At 37.3% G+C, this 12,886-nt stretch overlaps 1 protein-coding gene across 2 annotated transcripts in view; it reads right to left on the minus strand.

Annotated features, from left to right (window-relative positions):
- Nucleotides 1-2,016: 2,016 nt before the first annotated feature.
- LOC142596461 (tyrosine-protein kinase Fer-like) overlaps nucleotides 2,017-12,886 on the minus strand; it is a 187,981-nt gene continuing 177,111 nt past the window's right edge. For both annotated transcript variants that reach the window (XM_075725571.1, XM_075725572.1), the window contains 3 exons: nucleotides 7,176-7,330; nucleotides 3,128-3,250; nucleotides 2,017-2,159 (listed from right to left, as the gene is read on the minus strand). In XM_075725571.1, the coding sequence (XP_075581686.1) occupies nucleotides 2,017-2,159; nucleotides 3,128-3,250; nucleotides 7,176-7,330 (421 nt within the window). The remainder of the gene's footprint in view (nucleotides 2,160-3,127; nucleotides 3,251-7,175; nucleotides 7,331-12,886) is intronic.

Genomic DNA, 12,886 nt, shown 5'->3' on the forward strand with positions numbered 1-12,886 from the left:
TTTCTTTTAAAAGCATAATTGCCTTAAATTGATGAAGGGTTTTAATGGAGAAGCATGTGCTGTCTCTCTTAACCCATTCACAAAATTTCAGCTATGTAGCTGATCTATAAACTTTTGTAGTTCTAAAACTAAATGAGAGTTCCAAATAGTGGCAATTTAGGAAGAACTTTTTTTTCCCCAAAAACCTTCTTTGCTAGTAGCAGTATGCATCCTACGTTGTCCTATTTGATGACAGTTCATATTTACCTATACAACACCAAGCCAGTTGCAAGTTTTACTTACAAAGCATTCAATTCTGGGAAGGCAGGGGAAGAAAGTATCAAGTTCACCTATTCTATGTTTTCACTCTGTGAATTCAGTCAACTGCATTTAAGAATTTTATTAATTATTTTTTTTTTAAGTACAGCTAACAGGTTTTGTTTTAGAGAAGGCCTTTATAAAGATGATCTGAGATCTATAAATGAGCTACTCTCTTATAGCTATAATCTGAGAGCTGCAAAATAATAATGCAACTAGCTAGCCATCTAATTAGTCCTTCACCTCCAAAAAAAACCCCAAGGCTCTGAAAATTCTAATTTAAGTCCTGCCTAAATGATATCTAAAAACATGGTGTTCTAAAATAGCTAGTAATATCCAACTTCCTGAAAATGAAAGAACTCAGAATTAACACACAAATTCTACACGTGGACATATATTCCAGTTAGATTTTTGTGTAGAAGAGACAAAGGGACATTATAGTCCAAGTTGCAAAGAAAACCGAATCATAGTAACAAACTTTGTGCCTTTCCTCCTCTGACTGTTGAGTCTTTATTCTTTCTGGAGGAATGTTATTTTTTTATACAAACTTTTTCCTTCTTGGTGGCGTTTACAGTCTTTTGAAATCTGATTGTAATGATTTTAAAAAGTTAAAAGGTTAATGTTTCTGCTCTGCCTTGTTCAGCCTGCTAGAGGCTTAAAACATATCTCCTTATGGCATAGAGAAGCAGCATTTTTATTTGGACACTATTCATGGAATGTACTTTTGTTTAGCTTTTGCAGGCTCCAGCTGCATACTGAGAATTACTGAAAATTGAAGGAAAAGGTCAGGATCAAAAGCAAATCTAGTAATTCATATTCTTTTACTCCTCTAAAACCAGTCATATTTGTTATCTATAACATGCTGCTATCCTTAGCAAATCTACTTCTTGTTGACCTTTTCTACATGTGTGCACCTACTGCTTTTACTTATTTTTTGTAAGGCAGATGATTTGCAGTATTTGTTAACAACATACATGTAGTCAAGACTTGATATTGGCTTTTTTGTTTGTCAAATAAATGTAGTTCATTGCAAAGGAGACATATTACTGAATTCTGATGGCTTCACAGGAAAAAAGCAGTAGCTTAAGTAAATCACATACAAAGTCAGAAGTATTTACTATAATGTGGTAAGAAATGCACATGTAGTTCAGTTTTCTAGAAAAGAAAATTCTGGATTTCACTTTACATCCAGAATCTGACCTTCATCCTTAAACAAGGTATAATTTTAAAATATCAGTTGCATAAAGAATTTAAAAAATATAAAAGTGTCTCATTGATATACTTATCAAAAACTGTTTTAAGGCCATCATGTGTGACAGTCACCACATTACAGTGTCATAGTGTTGATATATGGGACAGGGATAGGAGAGCGAGAACACAGCATAATGTAGAAAACCTCTGAAAAATTTCACTAGCATTTACTTGCTGTAAAATAGATAGAAGCCACAGTCACTTAAGTCTACAGTATGTGCTTTTTTTTCTATTTACGTGTATCCTAAATGACAATATTACTGTGACTGGATATATAACATTTGGCAGAATATATCTTTAATGAAGGTATAGACATCATTGGTACACTTGTATATAAAAAATCCAGTTAATTTTAAAGTAATTAGAAGAATATTGCAAATAATGTTGTATAAATGCAGTGTTTAAGGGGAAAATATTACTTCACTGGAAAATAAAGTCCTGCAGACTGAATTTGGCACTAGTTTATCACTATGTCACTTTCTTTTTGATTGAAGACAGCTCTTTCTGAATCTCACTGAACTTTGGACGGTTTTCAGGTTTGTAGGCCCAGCACCTCTGCATTATTTTATTTATTTCTTCTGGACATTTTTGCGGTGCTGACATTCGGTATCCTGGTACACAAAAAAGGGAAAAATATATAGCATTGAAAAATGGTACATATTGAAAAATTTAAAAAGAAATGAGCAAAGTTCAATATCATTGCATTAAAACAATATTGAGGGTAAATTTTATATGACTTGTAATATCTTTCTCAGTGGGTTCATACAGAATTGCAGTACTTAGGTAGTAAGACTTGTTTTTATAAACACTCCTCTGCTCTGAAAAACATCAGATATTTTTTCTTTGGCTTTTTAAAGACAAACTTCCATGGTCATCTACAGTAATTATAATTAACAATAACATTCTATATAACTCAGCAAACTAGCTTTTTTATCATTTGGTAGTTTTACTAGCTAAGAATCTGTTTATGAATTATACAGTAGAAATATGTAGAGGAGGAAGAGTCCTGAAATGCCACTAAAGATGATGAAAAGAAATCAAAGACCTGAAACCCTGCTTACAGTTATTTGTTACTTTTAAATAAAAGTCTTTTGATTATTTTGTAAAAGAGAAAAAAAAATGTGTCATTCACTGTTCAACCAGCTTGCCAATCTCCACCATAACTTAAAATTTTGTCTGAAATGCTTTAATAGATAGAATGATATAAAATATTTTTCTAGCACTTTGGGATATTTCCACTTGCATTAGCATTATCTTAACTAATTCATTCTAGTCAAGCCTCTATTTGCACAACAATCAATCCCTCCTCTCCATTTCATCTTTTAGTTCTGTAGCCATGAAAGCCAACATGCTATAACTCTGTCGTCCTTTAAGTCACTAGTCATTATCTTCCTTTTTGCAAGAAGCCTATAAAGCACGCTACTTCTCCCAGAAAGCTAAACAGCAATTAAACAATCTCATATTTTTGCTGAAGTTGCTATATCACCCATATGTTATTTCTTTGCTATTTTTTATACTGTATGTACCTACATCCCTATGGATCTACACAGCATCTCTTTTGCTCCCTACAATTAACTACCTTTCTCAACTTGTTCTCGTGCTTGTTGATTCGTCATTCCAGGGTACGGGCATACTCCTAAACTGAAGGTCTCCCACAAAAGGATTCCAAAGCTCCATACATCACTCTCAGATGTGTATCTCCCTAAGGAAAGGAAAGAAAAATAGTGGCTTAACTTACAGAATAATTCATGTTTTACATAATTATGGCCACATATTTTCCACAGAGGTAAGTGTTATTTTGGCAAGCTTTAAGCATAATAAGGCTGTAGCTCCTAATGAACATTCTTCAGATATCATGTTCTCCTGTATTTCAAATTATAAACATAAATTATCTTAAAGTTAATACCTAGGAATAATATAAGCTATCCTAAGTTTCTGTAATTTGACAGAGACTTGTTACAAAAAGCACATGGCTGAGAAGATCTTACCATGTTGGTCATTTTCCATGTAAGTTAAGAATTTATTTCCATTTACTGCCCAAAAATATTTTTTTTAATTTCTTTTAATATAAAACAACAGAAAAATGTCAGGTTTTTTTCCCTTGTTTATAATCACTTTCAACTCTGAAGATACTTTTAAAAAATTTACCTTTTCCAGTTCCCTAATATAGCATGACAATGAGTCCTCCAAGAGGAGCTAAAATCAATGTAGTTCTTAATTGCAAATAGGACCTGGGTTTCTTACTCTGAGAAACTACTCTCTGGAAATGAATCTACAGTTGCTTCAACTGTTGTTTAATTTGGACCTTGAAGAACTGATGCACCCAATCAGGTTAAAAAGAAATAATCCGGCCTACTACTATCTTCAACTATGCTTCAGACAGATGGCAAAATTAAGATAATTTAAATCCACACCTCTTTGTGGAATGAAAGCTATATATTATGGGAGAAGGACAGCTCTTGGGGGAGATATTTCATAGAATCACAGAATGCTTTGGGTTGGAAGGGACCCTTAGAGGTCATCTAGCCCAACCCCCCTGCAGTGAGCAGGGACAGCTTTAACTAGATCAGGTTGCTCAGAGCCCTGTCCAACCTGACCTTGAATGTTTCCAGGGATGGGGCCTCCACTACCTCTCTGGGCAACCTGTTCCAGTGCTTGACCACCCTCATTGTAAAAAAATTCTTCCTTATATCTAGTCTAAATCTATTCCTCTTTAGTTTAAATCCATTATTCCTTGTCCTGTCACAACAGGCCTTGCTAAAAAGATTGCCCCTATCCTTCCTATAGGCCCCCTTTAAGTATTGAAAGGCTGCAATAAGGTCTCCTTGCAGCATTCTCTATTCTATTAGAAACAATAATTTCTATTGTTCCTGATGGATTTGCATCAAGACGCATGCTATATCAGAAAGTGTAGGCTCCTAGCCTTTTGTAGCAGGACCTATGAAAATGTTTCCTTAAAAATCCATTTATCATATTTCTGTCATCATTTTTCATGACTGTATTTCTTTGTTACATTCTATGAGTGTCTTTATTCTTAAAAACATACACATGCTTGCAAATGTGTTTGTTCATCTCTGAGCACTTCTCTTATTTCCCCCTCCTTCTGCCGCATTTCCAGAAAGGCCCTATAATCCCATTGCTTGTGTCAAATTTTCAGCTAAACACTTTAAATCCACTTACACTAGAAAGAAGGATAATACATGTAAATTATAGTGACAGTTGGTGATATGATAAATGTTCTGATGTCAGAAAGTTCAGTTTACTCTTAAACTAAATATCACTTCCAGCTGACATCTATCTAAGCTTGTGTGCTTAGTAGACAGTAATTATGGACATTCCCTTTGCTCTTTGTAATAAGATTAGTTTTCTTGTCTATATATCAACTCTCTTCAGAGTTTGGCATCCAGTAATTTAACACTTTTCATTAAAGTCACTCAGTAGATAAAGTGATTAATTTTTTTTAAAGAAATTACAACTTCTACACAGTTAATTGTCTTTACCACTATGATATTATCTGGGAAAAAAAAGGGCATTCTCTTTCATAAACAAATACAATATTTTATTAACATTACAAAGAACTGGAAAAGTTGTACTGGAAAAACATATGCATTAAAAGTGCATTTTAATTTTGAGAGAACTAGAAGCAAAAATACTCTACACCTTGACCTAAATATGTAATTTTATTAGGTGCATTTAAAGCAATTTTTCACTTGCTGGAAGTGATGGAAATCATATAGTCCCAAGTAAAAATAATGGTATGGAATGGCACTGAACAGTACCCACTGAACTAAAGGTTAAATCTTTCATATGCTCCAGTAGCATAAAGATTTCATTCATGACTTCACACACAACTCCCTAAAAGTTCCATTTACCTTAATCCAGTTTCTAGACTTCCCAACCTGAATTTTGTCATTTAAAATATTTTTGTGACTGCTATTAATGTCATATAAAGTGAATCCAGAAGTGTTTAAAAAAGGCACTTTTATTTATTCTCTTAAGCACTGTATCATTCATGTAATGACCAAATGACCCTATTTCTCATTTTCCACCAACCACTAAATTTTGCCATTAAGAACTGAAATGCTCAATGGTTGTCATCTAGTTTTGAAATATTGCACATTTAGTTCTGTTTCACTCTGGTATCCTTAACCTACACAAATTAATACAATACTTATGATGATATAATTAGAATGGCAAAACACAAACCAATTATTTTAACTTGCACTTTTCAAGGGAGTGGAAAAAATGATCCATCAAAAAAAAACCCAACACAGAAAGCTTCAACCATATTTTGAAAGCTGAATATTAGACTGCTGAATACTTTAACAAATGTTTGAGACAGGTTATTTTCCAAACACTGCAGAAAATCACTTAAAACTGGCTGGGTATTGATTAATTTTAGGAAACAGCAAATAAGTAAAGATGTTAATCAGCTATACGTTCTTCTACTGTAAGGTGTGGAAAATAGCAAAGACTCAGAAGTACAAAATGAAGGTGTTGTCATAAAAGCCAGTTTCCTGCTTAATGTAGTAGACTGGACTGGTATGGCTGTGGAGAAGGGGTTTCCATTATATATCAAATCAAGAAGCACTTTTGAAACAATGAAAATAAAAATTCAAACCACCTTTTATAGTCGAATAAACACCCAAAATAGAAATAGTATTCCACAGTGAACATTAGCAACACTAGCACCTCTTAGAAAAATAGATAATAGAGGGTCAGTCACTCTAACTACATTTATTATTCTTCCAAGGGGAAGATTTGCATTATTGTGTTATGGCATTAACTTCTGCAAAAGTGCTAATGAAAGGGATTCTTCTTCTAACAATCATAAGTCAGAAAATTATTATTTCCAATGCATTTTAAACAAGAGCTCTAAAAGATGGGAGAAGTATTTAGAGAAACTTAACAGGAAGATATAAAATGTTTAAGTTTTTTTTCTAAGAACTCAAGTAAAGAATTGGTTGAGAGAAGTGCATTCAAAATATGACCTCATTCATTTAATATGCTGCTGCTTCTTCACAGCTCACTTAGAAGAACTAATTTTTCTAGTTTTACCTACAAGCTAAAAAGCTAAATCCATCAGTTTCTATTTTTGTTTTGAAACTATTACCCACATAGTATGGACCACTTCACTCAATCAGAAATAATGGATTTTTCCCCCATAATAGTATAGAAATATATAAAAGTGCATATAAACAAAAGCTGCAGTTTAAAAAAATAAATAAAGCTTTTTTTTCTCCAGTGCAATGATTTATCTAATCATTTATCTGATAGAGTGCTCTAGAATGTTAAAATCTTCTGCCTTATTTTTAAAAATGCTGTAAGTACGCAGAACTTCCCACTCACTGGAACGAGTTAGCAACATAACCACAGCATTATTTTACTGTTGAATAAGTAGCAATTTTGATGTTGCTTCCTTGTTCTTTTTGAAGGGAAAATAGTATTTTTACATAACTTAAATGAGGCTGAAATATTAAAACTAAAATATTTTAAACATTTGTTGATCTGAACTGGGAAAAAGGAAAAAATATATATCTATATACTCAAATACTGTCTATGATGTAGTCCCCTTGCACCTTATACTCTATATTTTTTATACCAAGAAGATAAAGATATATCCTTACCATAGTTGAGAGCTTCTGGAGCAGTCCACTTGATAGGAATCTGCTTTAAGCCTGATGATGAATAAACTCCATCATCCTCTTGACGAGACATTCCAAAATCACTTATTTTCAAAATGTTGTTTTCATCTACCAAGCAGTTCCTTGCAGCCAGGTCTCTAAGTTAGAACAAGAAATAACCCCCCCATATTTTCACACATTTGAAACTACTAAAAGTCATTTAAAATGTGAAGAAAAATCTTAAGTAGTGTACTGGGTCTGGCTGGGATGGAGTCAACTTTCTTCATAGCAGCCCATATGGTACTGTGTTTTGGATTTGACTAAAACAATGTTGATAACACACCAATGTTTTAGCTATTTCTGAACAGTGCTTGCACAGTGTCAAGGCCTTCTCTCTTCCTCACTCTGCCCCCTCAGGGAGTAGGCTGGGGTGGGCAAGAGACTGGGAGGGGACACAGCCAGGACAGCTGACCTGAACTGATCAAATTGATATTTCATACCATATAACGTCATGCTCAGCAATAAAACTGGAGAGGAGGGTGGTGGAAGGGAAGACTTTTTCTAAAGTAGCTGTTGCTTGGAGACTGGCTGGGCATCGGTCTGCTGGTGGGAGGTGGTGAGTGATTGCCTTTGCATCACTTGCTTTTTTTCCTTCACTTATTAAACTGCCTTTATCTCGACCCATGAGTTTTTCTCAGTTTTGCTCTTTTGATTCTTTCCCCCATCTCGTTGCGGGGGAAGTGACAAAGCAGCTGGTGGGTGTTTAGTTGCTGGTTGGGGTCAACCCACCACAAGTAGGTTCCTATATCTTTTCTATCATAGCTGAATTTATCAGTAGGAGTGAGTATGTCACAATGTAGACTAGGTTTCTAGAGACCAAATAGATACTCATTTCAATGATGAAATAAGCAGACATAAGGCAAAGAGCTGCTGTTGCTATACTGCCCATTGAGGTCACAGAAATAAACCTGCAGATTAGAAAATTTTACTTGATGCAAAATGAGGTAGAACTCAAAGCAGCAGCCCGAAACGAGTTCTCATAATTGTGAAAGCCAGAGAATTTGCTGTATATTACCTCTATTATCATTACAGTTTCCATCAAAAATCAAAATCTACTGAGCATTACAGGAAAACGTATTTTGGTTCAGTGTTGGATGAGAACCGCAGAAAAATCAACATCCTTCTTTTCCCTCCCTCCATCTCAAACATGCTTTTCAACAACAAGAAACTGTATATAGGGCTTTTGATAGAAAACCACTGTGAAGAGTCAATATTACAGATAATTTTGCTGTTAAATATTTGTAGTAACTCATCACACTATCTAGATGGCCTTTAAAAAAAAAAAAACCCAGATATGTTCTGTTTTCTTTTCCTTCTCCTTATCTTTCCCCAAAGCAAACATCCCAAAGAAGTACAGATATAATTGCATGGATTTAGGTGCCCCTCTCTCTCTGGGGAATTGTTTTCCTTTTCATACAGCATTACTACTTGCTGCAGTAATTCCATAAAATCAGTATTTAACTTAGAAAAGGAGAAAATATTCCTTATTTTCCATTGTGAAAGCTGTACAAATTGAGCACAAATTACACTGAGTTGCTACAGAACAAGTTAATTAATAAAAGAATAACCATGACTTTCACTTTCTCATACCAAGATTATGGAAGTTCCTAGTGATAATTAAGAACAAAAGGAAAAAAACCCTTCCTCCAACTATCAAAGAGTAAAAATTAATATTTCTTTTTCAAATTTCATTTTTAAACACTAATCTGAAGTTTCTATAAACATAAACAGCACAGTGACCACATGTTGCTAATACAAGTTGAATATGCTGAAACTACAGCAGATACCTCCCAACACTTTTGCTAAAAGTCCAACAGCAAGTTAGAGAGGAAGTGGAGGCAATTTCTTCATGCCAAGAATTGTCTGTCAGTGAAGACTTAAACCTCATAAACTTTTCTTTAAGAACACCCCTGGAAAGAACCACACAGCAGGTAATACCTAGTATTTCAACTGATTTCCATCAGTTAAAATCACAACCACATTATTAAACCAGCAGGACAGACTGCCTCAGTGAAGGCAATTAGCCATTTTATACCTTCTCCCTGGGTCAGGTACTTAAAACACCCTCAGCTGATAAAACCAAGCAATTAATTAGTGAACAGAATCAGTATACCTTCACTGCACATTTAATTCAACCAAAATAGTCTATTATCTGATCAAAAAAGGAGGGGTGGCAGGTCTACAAGTGAAACTTGTTTTTTTGTGGACTACAGACACTTCCTCTCTTCCAGCCACTTCAGGTAACTTCCAATGCTGGCGGGCTGGCTAAATCAAAACATACCTGTTTCTGAAGTTTCTTGCTACTCATGTGCTGCTACTTTTGCTCTATGTGGAGATCATATCAATAGTATGTGTCATATCAATTAGTCTGTGTCTAATAACAGATAGGAAAAATAAATATTAGAGGGTCAGAAGCAGATCCTTCCAAGTGCTCTGTCAGCCTTCTCCTTTATATTTTTTTATTTGTTTATGTTTTTATATTGTTATAGTTATCACATAATGAATAATAATGGAAAATATTAACTGTAATACTAATCACTCAGTTCTTAATGTCATCCTCATTATCACAGATGAATAGTGCTAGGAAACTAGAGAAGATCCAAGTTAGATGCAGTAATGATTTCTCAATAATTTCAACTCTTCTACTTGCTCTCCATATTGTTGGATATTGTTCAGTTTTCCCCAACTATAAAATGAGTACATTTCCCCACCTCAGAGCAGAAGTGACATTCAATTACTCCCTGTAAAGCATTTTGAGATTTTTCAGACAAGGGATTTAAAGATTTTGCAAAAACAACTCAAAAGTATCATAGAATGGTTGAGGTTGGAAGGGACCTCTGGAGGTCATCTGGTCCAACCCCACTGCTGGGAGACGGTGTCAAAGGCCTTACTCAAGTCCAGGTAAACAATAGCCACTGCTCTCCCCTCTTCTACCAGGCCAGTCACTTCATCATAGAAATTTATCAGATTGGTCAAGCATGACTTGCCCTTGGTGAAGCCATGCTGATTACTCTTGATGACTTTCTTTCCTTCATGTGCCTGGAAATGTTTCCCAGGATTAGCTGCTCCATCACCTTCCCAGGGATGGAGGTGAGGCTGACAGGCCTGTAGTTCCCTGGGTCCTCTTTCTTGCCCTTCTTGAAAATAGGAGTGACATTTACCTTCCTCCAGTCTTTGGGCACTTCTTCTGGTCACCATGATTGATCAAATATTATTGAGAGTGGCCTTGCAATGACATCTTCCAGCTCCCTCAGCACTCGTGAAAAACAAAACAAAAAAGCCCCGAACAACTGTCTTCAGTAACTGAACACAACCACAAAAAACAGACTTATATCTAAAAAACACATTATTTGACAGAACCTTTATTTTCTTCACCTGTAAAACTAAAATGTATCCTATATTCCAGGAACAGTCTGCATTGCACTGCTCACTCTCACTGTGAGCTCATAGTGAGAGCTATCATATAAAACGATTTATAGCGTCTTGGTGAACACATCCCTGTGAACTAAGGTTACAAAGATAATATTAATCAGAGGGCAAACTTTGGAAGTAGTATAGGTCAAAGAAAACAGGAGAAAATAAAAACTACCGATAAAGCTTAAGCATTTAAATTACTTCAGCGCACTGTAATATGGTCTAACTAGAAATTGAAGTTGATAAACAAATAGTCTATTCATAAATGTCAGATTTCTAGAAAATAACAACTATATTGAAAGTAACAGCTATACTGAAACATAAAATGCATTCACTAGATATTGGCAGGAGGTGTTAAGTGTTTTTAAAAATGCTCTAAGCAAGGATAAATACTGTCTTGGGTTTGCGTGGCAAGGTTTTGGTAGCGGGGGGGGCTACAGGGGTGGCTTCTGTGAGAAGCTGCTAGAAGCTGCTAGATAACTTCCTGACGCAGCTGGTAAGTGAGCCTACCAGGGGAGGTGCCTCACTTGACCTGCTGTTTACAAACAGAGAAGGACTCGTGGGAGATGTCATGGTCAGAGGCTGTCTTGGGCTTAGCAACCATGATATGATAGAGTTTTTGATTCTTGGTGACGTAAGGAGGAGGGCCAGCAAAACCACTGCCATGGACTTCCGGAGGGCAGATTTTGGCCTATTCAGGACACTGGTTGAGAAAGTCCCATGGGAGACAGTCCTGAAGGGCAAAGGGGTCCAGGAAGGCTGGGCATTCTTCAAGAAGGAAGTCTTTAAGACGCAGGAGCAGGCTGTCTCCCCATGTGCCATAAGACGAACTGGCGGGGAAGAAGACCAGCCTGGCTGGACAGGGAGCTTTTGCTGGGACTCAGGGAAAAAAGGAGACTCTACCACCTTTGAAAGAAGGGGCAGGCAACTCAGGAAGAGTACAGGGATCTCGTTAGGTCATGCAGAGAGAAAACTAGAAAGGCAAAAGGACAGCTAGAACTCAATCTGGCCACTGTTGTAAGAGATAATAAAAAATGTTTCTACAAATACATTAACAACAAAAAGAGAGCCAAGGAGAATCTCCATTCTTTATTGGATGCAGGGGGGAACATTGTCACCAAGGATGAGGAAAAGGCTGAGGTACTTAATGCCGTCTTTGCCTCAGCCTTTAATAGTCAGAGCAGTTATCCCCAGGGCATTCAGCCCCCTGAGGTGGAAGACAGGGATGGGGAGCAGAATGGAGCCCCCATAATCCAGGAGGAAGCAGTTAACGACCTGCTATGCCACCTGGACACTCACAAGTCTATGGGGCCAGATGGGATCCACCTGGGAGTACTGAGGGAGCTGGCAGAGGAGCTCACCAAGCCACTTTCCCTCATCTCTCAGCAGTCCTGGTTAGCAGGGGAGGTCCCTGATGACTGGAGGCTTGCCAATGTGACGCCCATCTACAAGAAGGGCCGGAAGGAGGACCCGGGGAACTACAGGCCTGTCAGCCTGACCTCGGTGCCAGGGAAAATTACGGAGCAGATCATCTTGAGTGCGCTCAACAGGCATGTGCAGGTCAACTAGGGGATCAGGACCAGCCAGCATGGGTTCATGAGAGGCAGGTCCTGCTTGACAAACCTGATCTCCTTCTATGTCCAGGTGACCCACCTAGTGGATGAGGGAAAGGCTGTGGTCGTCATCTACCTGGACTTCAGTAAAGCCTTTGACACCGTCTCCCATAGCATTCTCCTAGAGAAGCTGGAGGCTCATGGAGGACGGGCGTACTCTTCGCTGGGTAAAAAACTGGCTGGGTGGCCAAGCCCAGAGAGTAGTTGTAAATGGAGTTAAGTCCAGTTGGCGACCGGTCATGAGCAGTGTTCCCCAGGGCTCTGTTTTAGGGCCAATCTTGTTTAATATCTTTATCAACTATTTGGATGAGGGGACTGAGTGCACCCTCAGTAAGTTTGCAGATGACACCAAACTGGGTGGGAGTGTCAATATGCTCGAGGGTAGGATGGCCCTGCAGAAGGATCTGGACAGGCTGGATCGATGGGCCGAGGCCAACTGTATGAGGTTTAAGAAGGCCAAGTGCTGGGTCCTGCACTTTGGTCACAACAACCCCATGCAACGCTACAGGCTTGGGGAAGAGTGGCTGGAAAGCTGCCTGGCAGAAAAGGACCTGGGGGTGTTGGTGGACAGCCAGCTGAACATGAGCCAGCAGTGTGCCCAGGTGGCCAAGAAGGCCAACAGCATCC

The sequence above is a fragment of the Pelecanus crispus genome, chromosome W (genome assembly GCF_030463565.1).
Source record: "Pelecanus crispus isolate bPelCri1 chromosome W, bPelCri1.pri, whole genome shotgun sequence".
In the NCBI taxonomy this organism is placed as follows: Eukaryota; Metazoa; Chordata; class Aves; order Pelecaniformes; family Pelecanidae; genus Pelecanus; species Pelecanus crispus.